General features: G+C 49.3%; 1 protein-coding gene across 2 annotated transcripts in view; it reads right to left on the bottom strand.

The window, feature by feature from the left end:
• TppII (Tripeptidyl-peptidase II) overlaps positions 1–18346 on the bottom strand; it is a 96267-nt gene that overhangs the window by 23740 nt on the left and 54181 nt on the right. For both annotated transcript variants that reach the window (XM_089546554.1, XM_089546555.1), the window contains exons 11-22: positions 17780–17913; positions 16106–16230; positions 15850–16030; positions 11940–12097; positions 11616–11692; positions 8596–8702; positions 7900–8054; positions 7714–7830; positions 6198–6298; positions 3380–3476; positions 2322–2459; positions 1380–1627 (exon numbers count right to left, since the gene is read on the bottom strand). In XM_089546554.1, the coding sequence (XP_089402680.1) occupies positions 1380–1627; positions 2322–2459; positions 3380–3476; positions 6198–6298; positions 7714–7830; positions 7900–8054; positions 8596–8702; positions 11616–11692; positions 11940–12097; positions 15850–16030; positions 16106–16230; positions 17780–17913 (1638 nt within the window). The remainder of the gene's footprint in view (positions 1–1379; positions 1628–2321; positions 2460–3379; positions 3477–6197; positions 6299–7713; positions 7831–7899; positions 8055–8595; positions 8703–11615; positions 11693–11939; positions 12098–15849; positions 16031–16105; positions 16231–17779; positions 17914–18346) is intronic.

The following is an 18346-nucleotide window of genomic DNA, read 5'->3' as shown; positions in this document are numbered from 1 at the left end:
TGCTGGTGGTTTGGCATGGCTTTGCCTTTTGTGCAACTAAGGGATTTACTCTGGACACAACATGGTTTGTACTGTTTGTTTATTCCAATGAACACGCTATGAACGCCGCCGGGCTCGCCATTCTGCGGTATAGACGCGTTGCTTAGCCAACCGCTCTTGCCTTTCTTCATCTGTCTCCTCAGCACGGCTCCGGCCTTTGCGTGCAGCACGTCGCTCCAGCGACACCTTGTACAACTCCTCAGACATGACTAAGCGGAGCGCGCCTGTGGCGCCCCGTTTATCCTCTCCTAGCGAGTGCCCTCACGCGGCGGGCCGAGGAGGCTGTCACGTGGTAGCCACCGCGCCGAGCGAAGGAATGACTACGGCCGAAGAGACGAGTTGGGGCCCCTGCTTTCCTCTGGTCGTGACGTGACGCTGTCACGTGGTCATACACCGCAGCTACGCCGGAGCGAAGGAACGACCTCCACCGACGGCAGAAAAGTGCTAGCAGTATTGCTTTCGCAATAAAAATTTGTGTAAGGGCCACACTCAAACTGTCCACGACCCATGCAGGAATACCTTTTGAAATGCATACGCCGTGGCCTCCGCGATCAGCTCCGGCTGCACATAACGGTGTGCTTAATCTAGGAAGCCACGCATGCACACAGGAGCTTCCAGGTGCCGCCCATAGATGGCGCCAGAGGCCGCGGCCGCTGCCCGCCCACTTGCCTGCCTGCCCGCCCGCTCGCACGCCCACCCGGCCCACCCGCTTGCACGCCCGCTTGCACACTTGCCCACTCGCACGCCCGCCCGCTCCCATGCCTGCTCCCAACGCCTGCCCGCACGCCCGCCCGCCCCCTTGCCCACTTGCCCGCTTGCACGCCTGCCCACTCACCCGCCCGCTCCGGCTGCGAATAGCGGTGTGCTTAATCTCTCAGGCCAGGTACGCACACAGGAGCTTCCAGGTGCCGCCTATGGATGGTGCCAGAGGCTGTGGCCATACCAAACGCCTCCCGCCCGGCCACTTGCCCACTTGGGAGCACGGGGTTGTGGTAGTGTGTTCACCGTAGGTGGCTTTTGTGTGCTGCCGCCGAGCATTGCAATTTTTAGTACGACACGCAAGCATCTTAAAAGCTACACGGCTGGGACTTGATGCAGAAATCATGTCGCGTGTGGAAAATGCAATTCTAATTGATGGAGCTAAATGCAATGTGCAGACCAAAATGACCGCCTACTGCGATAGGTGTGCTCACCTATCTCACCAATAAATTACTTTTGGTGCAGATTACCCATGTTCTTTTGATGGTGCGTTTTCGCTCCAATGTACACAACATCGTGTATAACGAATGTGGTAATGGAGAAGCGAGCTGGGTTACCCCTTGACATATTAATATGCTCACTTGTCGCAGGGCAGGGGTGCCAGGTAGACGGGCAGCCGGGTGCCTGGCCGTGCCATGATGGGGGCAAACCGCTTGGAGGTGGCCAGCATGGCCTGGCCCTGGGTGCGGTACGCGTCCAGGGGGATGGCCGTGGGCAGCCGCTGGCTCAGCTCCAGGGGCAGCTCGGAGAGGCGCTCCACCAGGGCACTCTGCTCGTGGCGCACGTGCAGGCGCAGCACATACTCCCCCTTCTCCAGCTTGGTGGCATACTGCACCCAGGGGGAGAGAGAGTTAGACTGCAATGGTAACACAGTGAAGAGCAAGAGCAAGTTTGTAGCGAGGTGCTGGAAGTGGTAAGGGAATATACGTGTACTTAGGGCAGGCAGTGACAGCTGATCGGGATCATGAGAGGGAAGTTACTAGAAGAATAAGAATGGGGTGGAGCGCATACGACAGGTTCTCTCAGATCATGAATGGCAGTTTACCAATATCCCCTGAGAGAAAAGTCTACAACAGCTGTAGCTATCCAGTACTCACCTATGGGGGGCAGAAATGTGGTGGCTAACAAAGAGGGTTCAGCTTAAGTTAAAAACAACGCAGCGAGCTATGGAAAGGAAAATGATAGGTGTGCCGTTAAGAGATCGGAAGCGGGCGGAGTGGGTGAGGGAACAAACGTGGGTCAATGGCATCCTAGTGGATATCAAGGGGAAGAAGTGGGCTTGGGCAGGGCATGTGATGTGAAGGCAAGATAACCGTGGTCCTTAAGGACAACGGAGTAGATTCCCAGAGAAGGCAACCGTAGCAGAGGGCGGCAGAAAGTTAGGTGGGCGGATGAGATTAAGAAATTTGCAGGGATACAGTGGCCGCAACTGGCGAAGAACAGGGTTAATTGGAGAGACATGGGAGAGGCCTTTGCCCTGCAGTGGGCGTAGTCAGGCTGATGATGATGATGAAGAGCCGCACCCTGGAGGGGAAAGCGTCTCCTGTCGCCAGCAGCTGCTTGTTGGTGTCGAAGATCATCCACAGCTGAGACTCGTACTCCGACTCGTACAGCAGTTCTGACAGCAGGCCACAGCTGGGGGTCACCTCGGTTGCCTTGCTCTGCACATGTCAAGTCATCCCATTTGCTGGCGCTCATTTCGACACGAGGACAGAGTAACACGCACAGGACAGACTCTGCACGTTGAGAGGGCCCAACACTTTTTCACTTCCCTCCAGTCTGTTCGACAGATGGCCCCACTTTCCGTTACCTTTGCAGATTCAGCACCAGATGCTCTGCTCATCTCCCTAACTTCAGGGTGCCAGCCAAGTCGGTAAAGTTAAAGACAATTTTTGCACAAGTAAATGACTTTGCAAATTCTGCTAAAGTCACTGTTTCAAAATATAGTAAAACCTCACCAATTCCAAGTCACTGGGACCATTGAAAATATTTGAATTATCATATTTGAATTTGTTGTGGAACACAGATGCCTCAACTAATGCATGACCAGACAAGTGCACTTGATGAAGGGCTTTCTATACATTGCGCCTTCTTGGATTTCAAAAAGGCATTTGATGTTGTTGCTCACTCTCTCCTGCTTGACAAATTGCCTTGGTATAACATTAATAAGAAAATGATTGACTGGGTACAAGATAAATGGTGTATGAAATGTGGGACGTTTATTAACTTGAAAAAATCTCTGTATATGCGAGTCACAAAAAAGAAAAAAAACATGAATTCTCTTATGCAATAAATGGGAGACAGCTTTCTTCACTATCAGAGTACAAATATCTCGGCATACACATCAAGTGTCCCTCCAAGGTGCCGTTTACAGCGAGATCATCCCCAAGATCAGAGTCCAGGTTTTACGTTCTTCCCCTCTGCTGATGTGTACTACTAAGTAGTAGGGTTATACTTTCTGCACCCCCTTGCCTTGCACTCCCTCAAATGTCGATGGCTGCAACCAGGAACAATGAACGTTCCGGCTATATCCCAGCATGCTTTGTCCATTGGACCAGAGCAGATTACTCAAAGAGCTCACGAGGGAAAAGCTGTAGGTGAGCTGAATCTCGTAGATGACCCGGCCATCCGGAAACACGTCGCGAGCACCCAGTGGCTGCACCTTGGATTCCGTGGGCCTGCACAACAAGTCTCCATCACCATCACTCATCATCATCATCATCAGCCTGACTACACCCACTGCAGGGCAAAGGCCTCTCCCATGTGTCTCCAATTAACCCTGTCCTTTGTCAGTTGCCGCCACTGTATCCCCGCAAACTTCTTAATCTCATCCGCCCACCTAACTTTCTGCCGTCCCCTGCTACGTTTGTTTTCTCTTGGAATCCACTCCGTTACCCTCCGTCACCATCACTCATGAACTGGCTATTGTGCATATTTCTGCTAAAATGCATCTTTCCCTTAACGCTGCACCTATCACACAGTCAGTATCAAGAACTTGGTTAAGCTCGTCTAATCTAGGACCTCCAGACTTACTATCACAATGAACTGTACCAATGCTGGGAATGGCCACATGCAATTCTGGAGCAGGCACAAGGAAAATCTGGAGCAGTTTCCTAGCATTTTTTTCAGCAGGGCCACAATGCCAGGAAATGGGACTAAAGCCAATTTTTACTCTTGAATACAATAAAACCTCATTAATTCAGAGTCACTGGGACCAAGAAAGATATTCAAAGTAGGCACGTCTTCAAATTAACCATGCAAAGTGAAAAAAAAAAAAAACGGCACCTAGGCCAAAAACTCACTATTTTTATTGGACAAAGTAATCATATATGCTGAAAAGCCTGGCACTATGCCCACAACACAGAGAAACAGTGCAATCAGCCTGCTACAGTGGTTATTGACACTGCAGTGCAGCATGCCTGCAGGGTCCATGCACTGGGGCTGGAATTTGGTTCGAGTCATCTGGGATTAACACAGTGCAAGGATGCAAGAGGAAGCGATTTCAATGGCTTTGTGCTTGTGCATAGACTGCCATTGAGCTCTTGCCATCTCTTTTTTTGCTCTGTGCTTTTCCTCCTTAGCCTTTCAAAGTAGCTGTGCAGCATCCCCTTGGGCTGCCATGCCCTTAAAAGCGGAGCCAGTTTTCCAACTGGCTCAAATGCTTCATCCAGGCGCCATTTTGTCGTGACAACAGGCTGGCCTAGTTGCATTTTTGCACTCGATTCTAACGTGCCCGTCATTTTGATGAAATCTTTGTTAGGAAAAAAGGTGCGTGTTGGAAAAAGTAATTCAGCAAGCACTGCTCCAATCTGGTAAACAGGCATGCTGCACATTCACAGTGCTGGGCACTCAGAATTCACACTGGCAGCCCCATGACCTGACTTAAGGGGGGACGAGGGTGTTAAAACTGACCTCTTTATTTATGGTTCGAATCTAACAAAATTTTGCACACAGATGCATTTTTTCTCTTCTGATTTCAAAAATGTAGCCATAATTGAGTGGGTGATCTTAAATCAAAAGTTACCTTAAATTCTAGAGTGTAATTAGGTAATTTCTTATGCAGCTTTAATGAACTTTCTCACTGCATTTTGTTCCTTCTAATTACATGATGTGATAGCCAGCAAATTCCCATACCCAATGACATTCTTACTTTTTTTTGTGTAGGCCACGAATACATAGCAATTTACAATTAGCTTAATGAACTACAGTGTCAAATGTTGCGACCCTTTTACTCTTGACATAGTACATCAGGATGACATGCCTTTACAGAAAAACGAAGAATGTCGCCGGGTATGGGAACTCTCTGGCTATCAATTCATGTGATTAAAAGCAACAAAATGCAATGAGAAAGTTCATTAAAGCTGTGTAAGAAATCACCTAATTACATTGTAGACTCTGTAAGATCTGAGACTGAATTGGCTGAATCGCTGCTTCAGAACCTCAAGAAAGGACGCACGAAGAGGACTGACGTTGGGCCAACTGAACGAAAGAAGTTCGAGGTCATGCCGTACGTGCATAAAGTGAGCCACAACATGAAAAAAGTGGCGGCCAAGCAGGGAGTGAGCATGGTGTTCTCTGCTCCTTGCAAGCTGTCGGGACTGTGTTCGCGCATTTCTCGAGGCAGGGAAAGGAACCACGTTTGCACAACGCAGCATGAGAATCGCTTCACGACATGTGTCGCACAGGTGGTGTACAAGTTCCCCCTCACATGCGAGAGAGTTTACATCGGCCAAACTGGCCGGTGTATAAATGACCGGCTTCGTGAGCATCACTCCTCCCTGGGTTCCGGTGGCGGTGCAAACTTGCCTCGCCATTGCAATGAATGTGGCTGCTATCCTTTGTTCAGCAATGTCACCATTCTTGGCAGAGGCAAGGGAAAACAGGAGCGGGAAATACTGGAGGCATATCATATCGGATTGTTAGGCTCTGATTGTATAAGCACAACCTCGGTGCGCTTGCTTGAAAAAGAATTTGCTTTTTTAGGTCGTCCACAATAGATGGGATTTCTTGTCTTTGTCTCTTTTGCTCAGTGATTAGTGATGATGCTGCTGCGCATGCTCTGCTGGCCTTGCTCGGACCATGTATTTTCCAATAAACTTCAGTTGCTAGTCCAGTCGTTGTGGTGTGTACATTCTTCTTGTCCGTCGTCTTGTGTGACTGGTTTTTTCGTTTACAATGTACCAACTGGCCCGCATTTCAACCCTTCTGCATCTGAGACCACCAGCTCAGTTATGATAACATATTTGAAATCGGAAGATAAAAACGCACCTGGGTGCAATATTTCATGAGATTCCAGCCACAAATAAAAAAGTTAGTTTTAAGACCCTCATCCCCCCTTAATGACGGTCAGTTCCCAAGGCATGCCCAGTGGGAGAGCAGCAGCAGGGGGCCCCACCCACCGGAGGACGATGACGTGCTGCTTGAGGCTGGCCACTGGCGCCACTTCCTCCGGCCGCAGGTGCGAGGCGACATCAAAGCGGTACACTCCGTCCGAGGCACGCTGCAAGGTGGTCACACAGTTCACTCACCCAACGGTACAATCCTTACACGCTCTTCTCCACATTTCTCACAAGGTCCTGTTTTGTTAGCAACCAGTTATGCGCAAGGTGTGGGCCCAATTCAATGACGGCAGAGAATTGCTTCAATACACGCCCTTGGTCCTAGAATAAGTTCCCATCTCCCAAGGTGATTTTTACCAAGTGGAGTTTCCTGTTTCCTTTCATTATACCACAACTCCTGCCATTTATTCTGTAAATTTACCATGCACAAACTTCACGCAGTCATTGTGGGCCGTGTTCTTCATTTCACAAATGTGACAGCACGTGTGTCAGCTCTGTCAAATGCATCTCCCACTGACACTTGCAACAGCCCTGGTGCGGTGACATCTTCTGTGGTGCGCACGATGCTTCTGAATCAATGTTCAACTCCACTTCTTCACTGCAGCACTGCAAGTAGGCTCAGGAAATCTGTATAGATTATGATGTAATATAACACCTCATCTACTACTCTGCCCACACACAACATTAGCAGTAAGATACACCGGTCTTATTATTTTTTCCCGTTTCTCTTGTACACATACTGTTAAATCTCAATGTAACAAACTTCAATGTTACCTGAAATTTCAGAATTACTAAGTAAACTGCTGATTTTACTGACTCCGAAAAAGCGCACTTGCGACATGCATTGTTTTTTGTACTTTAGAGCAAGGCATTCATTCATGTAGTGTCTGTTTTCTATGAAAGTATGTTAATGTGAAGTCACACCCAGTGGGAAGGCTGTACCATGGCAGCAAAGAATCAAGTATTGGGGCGATCTCAGGTAGGGCATCTACTATTCTAGTATTCCTAACTCATGATATTCACTTTCAAAGCATAGTAGCAAAGATCTGATCGGCCAGGGTTTATATTACCGAACAAGTGCTCTGTATGTGCACTTAGTGAGCTCAGAGGGGCCGTATACAGTGCTCAAGGGTGGGCATGCATTATGCTCTCCTGGATTAGAGGTGTGGTCGATGGTTGTGTTGGGTGTGCAGCTCTCCTGTTCCATAGTTAAGCTCCATGGTTGGTGGCTGGCACCATGAATACAACGGTTCCACGACATTGTATAATTTCCTGCCATTGGCTCAAGTGACACCATGTCCCGTGCGTGCTCTTCGTTATTCGCTTCAGCCTGGGACAAACGGAGGAAATTTGCAAGAAATATTATGCCAACCTTTTTTTTTCCGGCCACAGTCAATCATCATCATCATTATCATTATCAGCCTGACTAATCCCACCGCAGAGCTTAGCAGTCTTAAAGTGCCCCCTGTTGTCACGCAGCTTGAATCGCAAGGGCCTGCATGCTGCACTGGGCAGAGGCGCCCACAAGAGCAACAACCCTTCCACTTGGCAGAGGGTGAGGGAGTGTGGCACGCACCATGGACAGGCAGCTGGGGTCCGGCTGCAGTCCGTAGAAGGTGAGGCTGCAGTCGACCTCCACCTCGCCAAGGTTGGTCCACCACTTGGCCAGGCACAGCTCGAGGGTCAGGCCACCCTGTGTGTGGGGGGGAGGGGAGAAAGTTGGGGGAGGGGAGGCCCCCACGGCAGCAGCAGCAGCACTCACCACCACTGCAAAGGCGTGCGACACCTCCCCCAGTGGGGAGAGCACGCACGTCTTCTGGAACTCGGACGTCTCGCACGAGCGCAGGGGCTGCAGCTGCAGGGCATGCACCACCAGGTGAGCTGCCTGGTTGGGGTCCAAGGAGCGCAGCTGCACACCTGCACCACCCATCCATTTCACTCCATGCAATGCCTGACTGCCTTGAAAGTCAGTCCGCTGTGACAGTACCCTGAGTTACCACGTCCAGTGTGGGCGAGTAACATGTTCCATTCGATTTCAATGTCCGATCTCTAAGTATAAACAACTTTTCTGGAACGCTCTCTTCAAGTCGTTTTGATTCAATGCACTTCCCACAGGAAGGCATTGCAGCATGCTCGCGCTGCCTGGCTGACTAAACAGCAAACCAAACAGCATGAAGCAAAGCCGAAAGTTGGGCAAGTTGGATAACGTTCATGATGTAACAATAGCACACAGGGAACACTAGGGACGAATTGTCCCTTGTCTCAACAGACAATGGGATTGTCCCATTGTCTGTGTCTTGTTTCCTTTCCGTCCCTCGTGTTCCTTGTGCGCTGTTCTTCCAGACAGCATACTCTGGCAGGTTGGGGACAAACCAAGTGTGCTACACTAAGGGCTTGAAAGCAACCACCCTTTTTGGACAAAGGGAGCCCCATGCGGTGGAAGGTGAGGGGCACTCACAGGCCCAGGTGGCCCCCGAGGGGACCCCCAGGAACTCCCGGTGCACCGTCCCGGGGCGGAAGGCCAGCCTCTGGGCACGCCACTGGTAGTTGTCCTCCTCGCCCACCCTGCAGAGCACACACCCACCCAACAGGGAATGCATCTCTGGCAAAGGCCACTGCTGGTGCACAGTCGCCCCTGCTCAAGGGAAGAAAGGGTCAACACTTGCAAGGCAACACTTCGATCCTCTCTTTCAGAAGACGCCTGGCGACTTTAACCACGGTATTCCTCAATGCAGCTCAAGCAGCCTCCTGAGGATGGAAAGGCACAATGGGAGGCCGTCTGACTGTGATCTGAGCATGCCTTTACTGCCATATTTCTTAAGGGAAGGCCTCAAAAGTTCGAGATCAGATTATAAATGTATAATAATTCCTTTTAAAATATTGCTGAGGTCTCAGTATCTTCCTTGCATTAGGTTTGTGCAATACGGTAAATTACTACTTTTCCACCCTTCTCACCTTCCTACTAATACTCGCAATAAAAATAACTAAAAAAAGGGAATGCAGTCGCTAACACATCATAATCATCATCATCAAGAGCATAGCTACGCTCACTGCAGGGCAATGGCCCCTCCCATGTGTCCCTGCTTCCTAATCTCATCCGCCCACCTAACTTTCTGCTGGCCCCCGCTATGCTTGTCTTCTCTTGGAATCCACTCCGTTACCCACAAGCACTGATGAAAGGTGGCAATTTGGGCTAGTTGGCTCATCACAGAGGACCAAAGCAGCGCAAAAGAAATGACGACAACAGAGAAAGAAAGACAAAAACACGCAATGACTACTACTACTAACTGAGGCGCCGTTTATTTATGTAAGCAATACGCACTGATCAGAAGGCAACGTGGTCATTAAGGCAACTTAATGACCAGATGCAGCTGGTCATTAAGGCAGCGTCGTGTCTGACCGACGCATGTACGACCACATACAAGCGGTATCTCGTAAACTACACCTTTCTTGCAAGGACGATCGGTTACCTCACCTTCACATTACATGACTTGCCCAAGCCCATTTTCTCCTCTTGACTTCACCTCAAATGTCATTAGTCCGCGTTTGATCCCTCACCCATTCTTCCCTCTTCCTGTCTTTTAAAGTTACACCCATCATTTTTCTTTCCATAGCTCGATGCATTGTCCTCACCTTAAGTTGAGGACTTTTCCTTAGCCTCCACGTTTCTGCCCCATAGGTGAGTACTGCTAAGATACAGCAGTCATATACTTACCACTTGAGGGATATTGGCAAACTCTCATTCATGATCTGAGAGAATCTCCCAAATGCGCTCCACTCTATTCTTACTCTTATAGTTATTTCACTCTTGCGATATGGATCTGCAGTCACTACCTGCCCAGCACACATATTTCCTCACCACTTCCAACACCTCGCTACCAACTGTAAACTCATTCATCCGGTCACTGTTAATTGGGAGATTCGGACAAGCCGGACTGCCAGCAGAGTTCCGCCAAACACACATGCAAGTCTATGGCAACGGAAACTCGTTGTTTCGGACAATGCGCGGCTCACACCGCTTTATACGGACGGGAGCCCAAAGGGCCGTTGTGTTGAGATATGACTTGCTTGGCAAGCGATCAACCAGATATCTGTCCCCAGGGCATAGTATTGCATTCTCCCCCGTGACCCTCCGATATGCGTGCAATGACAGGCATGTTGACAGGTTCCTCTTGAGAGGCCAAGGGCTGTGTAGTTTCGTTTTCAGAGCTTCGTCGCTAGTCCGCAGCAACGGCGGCTATCTGCTGCACAAACCAGCGGGACAGACAAGCCCCACACCATTTGGTACGATGATTGCCTCGTCGCTGATCTTTTTTTGTTTGTTTTTTTAAGGCGTCTTGCCACACTGGCACCAATGCGTGCTTTCCTTACTTCCTTCCATGTGGTATTTCCATTCTTCCAGCTAGCCAAACGTCGCGTTCAGCACATGCTGTTCGCAGTTGGTATGGTGAAGCCTCCTCACATGCGATGTCACATGCAAAGAAAGCTCCCGTGTTACCGTTTAGGACTCTGAAAAAAGCCATGGTGACCCTTTGCAATCTAGAGCAGTTCTGTTTCTGACACTCCCGATAATGTGAAGGAACTACGAGAAATCACTGTTGTCGAACTGTTTTCATCTCAAAAGGAAATAACAATTTCCCAGGTTCGCTCCAAATACATATCGCTTTCACGCAAACGGTTTTTTTGCAGTTTTGGGGGGCCATTCAATAATTCGACCTTTGGATAAATCAGAATCTTTTTCCACTCCCTTGAATTCCAGATTAATGAGGTTTTACCGTACAACAGCAATTACCTTGTAGGCAATTGGCAGTAAGCTGATGGGTCTGTAATTTTTTGAGTCCTTGACGTCACCTTTCTTGTGAATTAAGATCACAGCGAAGGAATATATTTAGGTGCTGACACTGCGCCTCTTACGTGCGTGCCTCCAGAGGCAGTCACTGACCCCTCTGGCCGATCTGCGACCGGACATGGGATCTCATACGAATGTCGTATACATGACAATCCAAGGCAAAAGTAAGCAAAAACCACTCGTACAACATTAGAGGCACTTGTTAATCAGAAAAGCGGAACAAGATTAAAGTTATTGATACATCAATTTACAATGCAGAGATGAGGATGATAACCTCCTCCTCTGCCAGTTTACAAGATTCCTAGTTAGGAGTCAGCTGTCCTGTCACTTGTCGCCAGAACACCAACTAGCCCAACGGTTAACTCTCTAACCTTGCTGTAACAGTTCCCTTGCACAACATTCCACTCAGTCCAATATGTCTCACTCATTTCTTTGCTCACGTGGCAGCAGCAGCTGTGAGGCTTGATTTCCTGGATGCCCTACAGGCATATTGCCTGTTGGCATGTCTTATGGCCTTTTAAACGGCCACTTTGGCTGAGAATTGTGCCACAGAACCATTTTGTTGTAAGGTGTACCAAACCAAATACCGAACTAATGCCAAAATGCCCCTCCCCCGCAGTTCCACTCACGGCCTGGGCTTGATCACACAGATGGGGATCTCAAAGACTGGGCCCTTGTCCGGACAGGCCGTGTCGAATGCCTTCACCTGCACAGACCAACCATGAACTTGAATATCACCATCTGCCGGGCTAGTTGGTTGTGCTCCATATGTATCAGCAGCGCGAACACAAAACAGGAAGAAGAAGGAGAACATAGTACAGAGTGCTGATCAGTCAGTCACCACTCAATACTATCTTCTCCTCTTTCCTGTTTTGTGTTCGTGCTGCTGATACACACCAACCATGAAGGAGGCCCCCCCGGTGCCAGTGCAGGCAGCTGCAGTGCGCTCTCACCGCGGTGTAGTGGCTGCCCGGTGCCAGTCCGCCAGGGTCCACCCGCAGGGAGATGGAGCGGGAGGTGTAGGTCATGCTCAGCAGTGCCGGGGCCGACACCCAGGCAGCGTCACACACCAGGTTCAGGTGCAGCTCAAAGCCAATCTTGTCTCGCGGGTCTGCACACGCACACCTACCAGTTTTTACTGGCTTACGGCAAAGCGGTAACATGCTCCCAAAAATAGTGGACAAGTTCGCTGCACATGCGTTCCTCCAATGATGGTGCATCAACAGGATCCAGCAGCATCTTCTATCCCCACACAGACGGGCACTCAATCCCAGGTGTCCCTGAGTGAGGGATTGACTCCCTCTCACAACTTTTTATACATCTCAAGTTGCCACTGGTGGCCATTAGAGAGGCACTGAAAAAAGTTCACACTTTTTTGTCAAATGCAAGTTTTTGTTACATGGAGTGTTCACACAGAGACTCGCAAGATGTAAAGTAGAATTTCAACTAACAAATTAATTAAACAAAACACCAGCCTCAAAGTCAACTGGTCTTGTATTAACCCATTTGCTTTCGTAGGCCGTCCGCGACTGCACAGCATTCAATTTTCAATTCAATTCAATTTATTCTCCAGTTATACACTGGAACGTTCTCCGGACTAAAAGGACCGACTGGGCCTTGACTGAGTCCCCGAGACGTTTACAGAGCAGCGACAGGCAGTATATACGGAGAAATGCTAAACAGTACAAAATTAAACAGAGTGTACACATATAAAAAGTAGATACATATATACAAAGTACACAAAAGAGCACACATATACAGAGTTATATAACCACAAAATGCGAGGCAGAAGGATATTACAATTTACTGAAGTATTCGTGTAGCTTTTTACGCAAAAAGTTATATCTTTATAGCAATTTAATATAACAGGTAGATTGTGCTTCATGGACTGCAATTTATAACTGGTGCGAAAATGAGGAATGAGCCAAGGGTCGGTGTTACAGGTAGCAACATTGTGTTCGTGGCGTGTCAATGAAGATACACGTTTAAAAAAACGATTGGAACTCTTTTGTGGAAGAGAGAAATGACCTGGGTTACTGGAAAGAGTTGGCACTAGCTCACGCTTTTTTAAAAAAGTTGCATGTGAGACTTTTTTATTTTGTTTGCCTCGCAATAGAACATCTAGAGCAAGTAAAATTTTTCTTTTTTGTGAAGTGGCACTCCCAGCAGCTTTCACCGTTTTTCTACAGTCTCTGCGCACTAAACATTTGCATTATGTTTCCTGTTATGCCATCATGTGGGGAGGTATTTGGACAAGTGTGATGGAGCTACAGCTGCTCTTGTGTGGCAGAATGTAACCAGTCAAATACACCACACCGATCAAGATTTTCTAGCAAAACTGGAGATTTCCAGGGTGGGGCTCAGGCTACGCCTCACCGTAGAAGCGTAGCTTGCTGGGCCAGTCAGTGCATGGTACTGGGGAGAGAAACCAGCATCGCACATCACTGCAACCGGACAGCACGGCCAACCTCCCAAAACATTGTAACAATTGTAAAAACTGTACTCCCCTTTTCAGCAATGTGAGAATCATCAGCCAAGGCAAAACACAGATTGAATGCGAAATCTTGGAAGCTTTTAAAAAAAAAAAGTCAGGCACTGATTGCGTTAGTAAAATTTTCTTCTAAAGAATACTGATTCATGAATGGGACATAGTCTTCTGCAGGGCCCTTGCAGTACTAGACTTTGCTCGCTTCAAAAACTGTCGGAGTAATTTTGCTGAAAAGCTTGATCCGGACTGATGGCCCTTCACCAACAGCAGATGTTGGAGCGTCGTGTTGCACATTGATAAGCGTAACTCAGTCCTAGTTTTCCGCACTGCGCTAAAAATCCTTTCAAACTGGGCATTGGTGTGCGGTATCACGCTGACATCGCATCTACACATTATGCAAAAAGCAAAATGCTTGCGTTTTCTTGATGTGACGTAAGCACAGAAATTCTTCCGCACAAGGTCTCAAAAACTTCGGCAAATATCTTTTCTTCAGCTCTGATATACAGTAGCGCCAATGCTAACTTTACACTGCATGCCGTACACAGCCGGCATAGCTAACGCTAAACATACACACAAGCAGCAGCAGCAGCATGCAAGCAACAGTATTATCATCAGTATTATGAACGCTTTGCTTTTGGCTTGATTTGGCTTTGATTGGCTGCTTAGCCGATGATGCCAATGGAGCTAGTGCAGTCACTGATGGTGACGTTGGCGATTACGATGCGGCTGCAGATTCCACGTTGCCGATTTCACAAACGCTATTCTTGCGCGGCCAGAGACAACCTTTCGGAAGATACAGGGCAGTGGCCGTACAATCGGAAAGTTCAGTCTCCCGGGCGAATTCGGAGGATTGGCAGGTATGCTAGCGTGACAGCTTGGTCTGCCATAGACAAGGCCTGCTGACCGATCGTCCGCATCGCCATTAGGTCTGCGTCATGTCGAGCCAGTGTGACAGCCGGTTAAGAGAAATGGGAGCAGCACGAAAATGGGTTCCAAAATGCTGGACTGAATGTGGCTTGCTCATAAGGCATCAAAAGCACACCATCGAAGTCTACCTTGTGACGTTTTTATCAGTGCATTTACTGCAAACATTGGAATACAGTGAAAGCTTGTTAATTCGAACCTCTATAATTCGAATTTTCGGATAATTCGAACTGCACTACTTGGTCCGGCCAAGCTCCATAGAGATCTGTGTATAAAAAAGCCCGTTAATTCGAAACCGAGTCGGTTCAACTACGGATAATTCGAACTACGCGCCGCCGTGTCTGGGCAGCTTGGCACACAGCATGTGGCCAAAAAAAAAAAAGCACCCCCGCATAGTTAGAGGCTGTGCACGTCCTAAACGGGGACAGAAGATGGAACCAGATAAACCCGTGGAACAGTGGGTAAAGCCTAAATGGCGCCATCATCGGTGCGGCGGCCCGGTTAAGGGTTGGCGGCCGCGGTGGCGGCTGCCTACCCTCTTTTCCGCGCAACCTCCGAAACTTGCAAATACTCGTTAATTCGAGCCCTGTTAATTCAGAAGTACGGATAAGTTCTGTGGGCGCAGTCCCAGCCAACGCCCATGAAAGGCTATGACTTCAGACGGGTGCTACAAATTATGCGCGAAAAACTTTTTTTTTTCTTTGCAAGTGTTGTCCATCCTTCCACCCATCGGCCACCAACGGAAGCACGTGGTCAGACGCGATCATGACGCCGGCTTTTAGCATCGTTCGCTGCAAAACGCGTTTGCTGCTATCGCACGTTCCGATGATTGAGTGGCAGTAGACGGCATCCGCCCCAGTTGCCCATGGCACGATAAGGCGAACGTACTGATAACCAGGCTTGCACAACTGGACAAGCGCTAGCACTCTGCCAAGTTCGCTTCCCCCCTTGAACTAGAGCTAATGTCGAAAGGCACCATGGTGTTATCGCTGTGCAGCATCTTGGTGCACTGACAAGAAATGCGTCGTGGACCATGACGATGCGAAATGGAGGGAAGCATTAATGACTGACGCTTTTTTTTTTTTAAATTCTTAGGCAAAAATTGAGGGTGGGTGGGTTCATTATGCGAGTGGGTTCGTTACGCAAGTAAATACGTAATGCAAATGGTTCTTATCAGTTTTTTTGAGGCCATTGGATAATTCGAACATTGGATAATTCGAACTTTTTCCCGGTCCCTTGAAGTTCGAATTAATGAGCTTTTACTGTATAAGGAATGTATGCCATAGAGCTAATTCACGTGACATCACTTGTGTGGCACGCAGGCCACATGAGCAAGATGCTCACGCAGGAGTCTCGTGACACCCGGCAGATGTAAACAACTAAGGATCCTGGATATATGAAAGTGGAGCAGACTCCCCCTACCAGGACGGCACTCTCACAAGTGGACCCACCGGCGCGCTCCTCGTTGAGCAGCACTGGCTCGATGGTGACGGTGTGCACGCTCGGCTTGGCCGTGAGCGGGGGCTCGCGCAGGTACAGCCCCCGGCGGTTGGGGCCACAGCTCACCCGGAAGCGCACCTGCCACTCGGGCCCCTGGCCGTGCTGCAGCAGGTGCTCAAAAGCACGGTCCACCTGCACGTGTCAAGGCAGTGAGTCCATGCGTCTCACTCACTCCCTTCCGCCCAACGAACAGGCCAGCAGTACAACCTGGAGGAGGCCGTGGCCCATGGCAAACGTGTCCCGGGTCGGCTGGGCAGTGTTCTCCAGGGCCCGGCGCACACTGTACGGGGAGTAGGGCAGGCCCCGAGCCACCAGCCCCGACACAAGCAGAGCTGCAACACGCACACAAACATCACCCTAACTGTGGGATAAGTGTGAAAAAAACATTTCAAACATCATCCACTAATGATGCTGCCATCATCACTCGTCAAGCGTGCTGCCAACCATGTGACATGGAGAACTCGGTGTGCGGTCTGGTGCACCCAAATTTCAGTTCGCATTGTTGTCACAAAGGGAACTGTCATGCAGTAACCTAGCTGACTGCAGGTGGCCCTTACTGGACCTGCCTCGCTTGCTCAGGTGCCGAAGGCCTCCTACAGCCTAATTTGAACGAGGCTCCTCATGATGTGCAGTGGCTAGCTCCAAAGCACCACCTCCAGCAGCTTCGACGCGACGTCAGCTGGGTCTAGCAAGACCCGCTGGAGAAATCTGGAAGTTAGCAATGGTCTTCAAGATGAACTACTTCCAACTCAACCAATACAGCGTGCTGTTGGGTAACACCTTGGTGGCCCGATGGATCAAATTCTTGCTTCTAGGTTACAAATGCAACTACAGTCGTGACTGGATATGTCGAAGCTGGACGTTTCATATTACTGGCTACATCGAATACACAGATTACCCCCTTGAAAATTCCACATAAAAGTGTACGAAAGTCACACTGTATATCAAACTGCGATTCCGCCAGTCGTTTATCTTATAACAAACTGTGCGCCATGTCCCTACAAGTGGCGCTTCCCCTAATGACGCTCTTCGACCACATTCTGTGCAGCTTCAGCCCACTTCTCGCAGCGCTAGTGCTGCCAAACTGCGTGACAAGGTGAACATGGGATTCTCTTAAGGTGGCCTCTGGTCTGTTGTGCTCAGTCCCCAAGCCAGCCAGCCTAACTAACTAAAGCCTAGTGGTGGCCCTTGCCTGGCATGCTTCGCTGCAGAAGGCGTCACAGAGACCAAGTATAGTTATACTGTACTGGCAACAGGATTAGGCACCTTAAAGAAAGCAGTGGCTAGTTCCAAAAGAACCTTCCGCAGCAGCGTCGATGTGAAGCAGGTCAGACCTATACTCTGTTTCATACCCTGCGGAGGTTCCAGAAGGAGTGCGTACGGGAAACCATATTACTCCGCCACGTATCATTTGTTCTTCTCGAAACTTCGGCCACTGTTTGGACGGAAATAAACAGTGGTATAAAACGATATGGTAGCATTGAAAATCACAGTCGAAGCTGTAAGGCGCTCACTGTGCGGGCTCCCTGGGCACAATTTTCACGGAGTGGGAACTACTTTTTGGGCGCAGATTGAGCAGGAGCGATTTGCCCTACCAAGCGCGTATCATACTGCCATGTGTACTTTTTCTTTTCGATGTCTCGACGAGTCGCATTGCAAAAATGTCGCACGAGGTAAAGAGAAGTCCAAAATGTGCCAGTCACGGCACGTAAGATTTGTCACAATGAAATATGCTTGTGTTGTATGCTTTGATTGTATGGCAAACTACCTTTTGCACACGGACTTGGCCTGCGTGAACAGTCGCGCTAGCTTTGGCAGCGTTGCCTGCTCTGTATGAAACGGAGTATAGCACCGCTTTCCAGGAAAGCAGAGAACACTCACCTACGGCCCCCGCGGCGTGTGGGGAGCTCATGGAGGTGCCGTTGAGCAGCTGGCTGCCCTTGAGGGTCCAGCCGGCCACTGAGGTGATGGCACCACCGGGGGCACACACGCTCACGCCTAGGTCACCATCTGGGCTGGCCCCCCACCCCACACACACGTCAGCATGGGCAGCCCATCAAATGAACAGCACTCTGTCAACTACCCAACCTGCCTCCACATGAAGGAACACTCAAAAAAAAGAAATAGGAAAATTACACGCGAGATTACACATTTTTATGGGATGAAGGAGACAAGACATCATCATCATCATCAGCCTGACTATGCCCACTGCAGGGCAAAGGCCTCTCCCATGTCTCTCCAACTAACCCTGTCCCTCGCCAGCTGCAGCCACTGTATCCCCGCAAACTTCTTAATCTCACCCGCCCACCTAACTTTCTGCCGCCCCCTGCTACGCTTGCCTTCTCTCGGAATCCACTCCGTTACCCTTAAGGACCAGCGGTTATCCTGCCTTTGCATTGCATGCCCTGCCAAAGCCCACTTCTTCCTCTTGATTTCGACTAGGATGCC

This window comes from Amblyomma mixtum, chromosome 5, assembly GCF_055824585.1.
Source record: "Amblyomma mixtum isolate Tamu chromosome 5, ASM5582458v1, whole genome shotgun sequence".
Lineage (NCBI taxonomy): Eukaryota > Metazoa > Arthropoda > Arachnida > Ixodida > Ixodidae > Amblyomma > Amblyomma mixtum.
The sequence above is the reverse complement of the archived record's forward strand: the minus strand, read 5'-3'. Positions and strand labels throughout refer to the sequence as shown.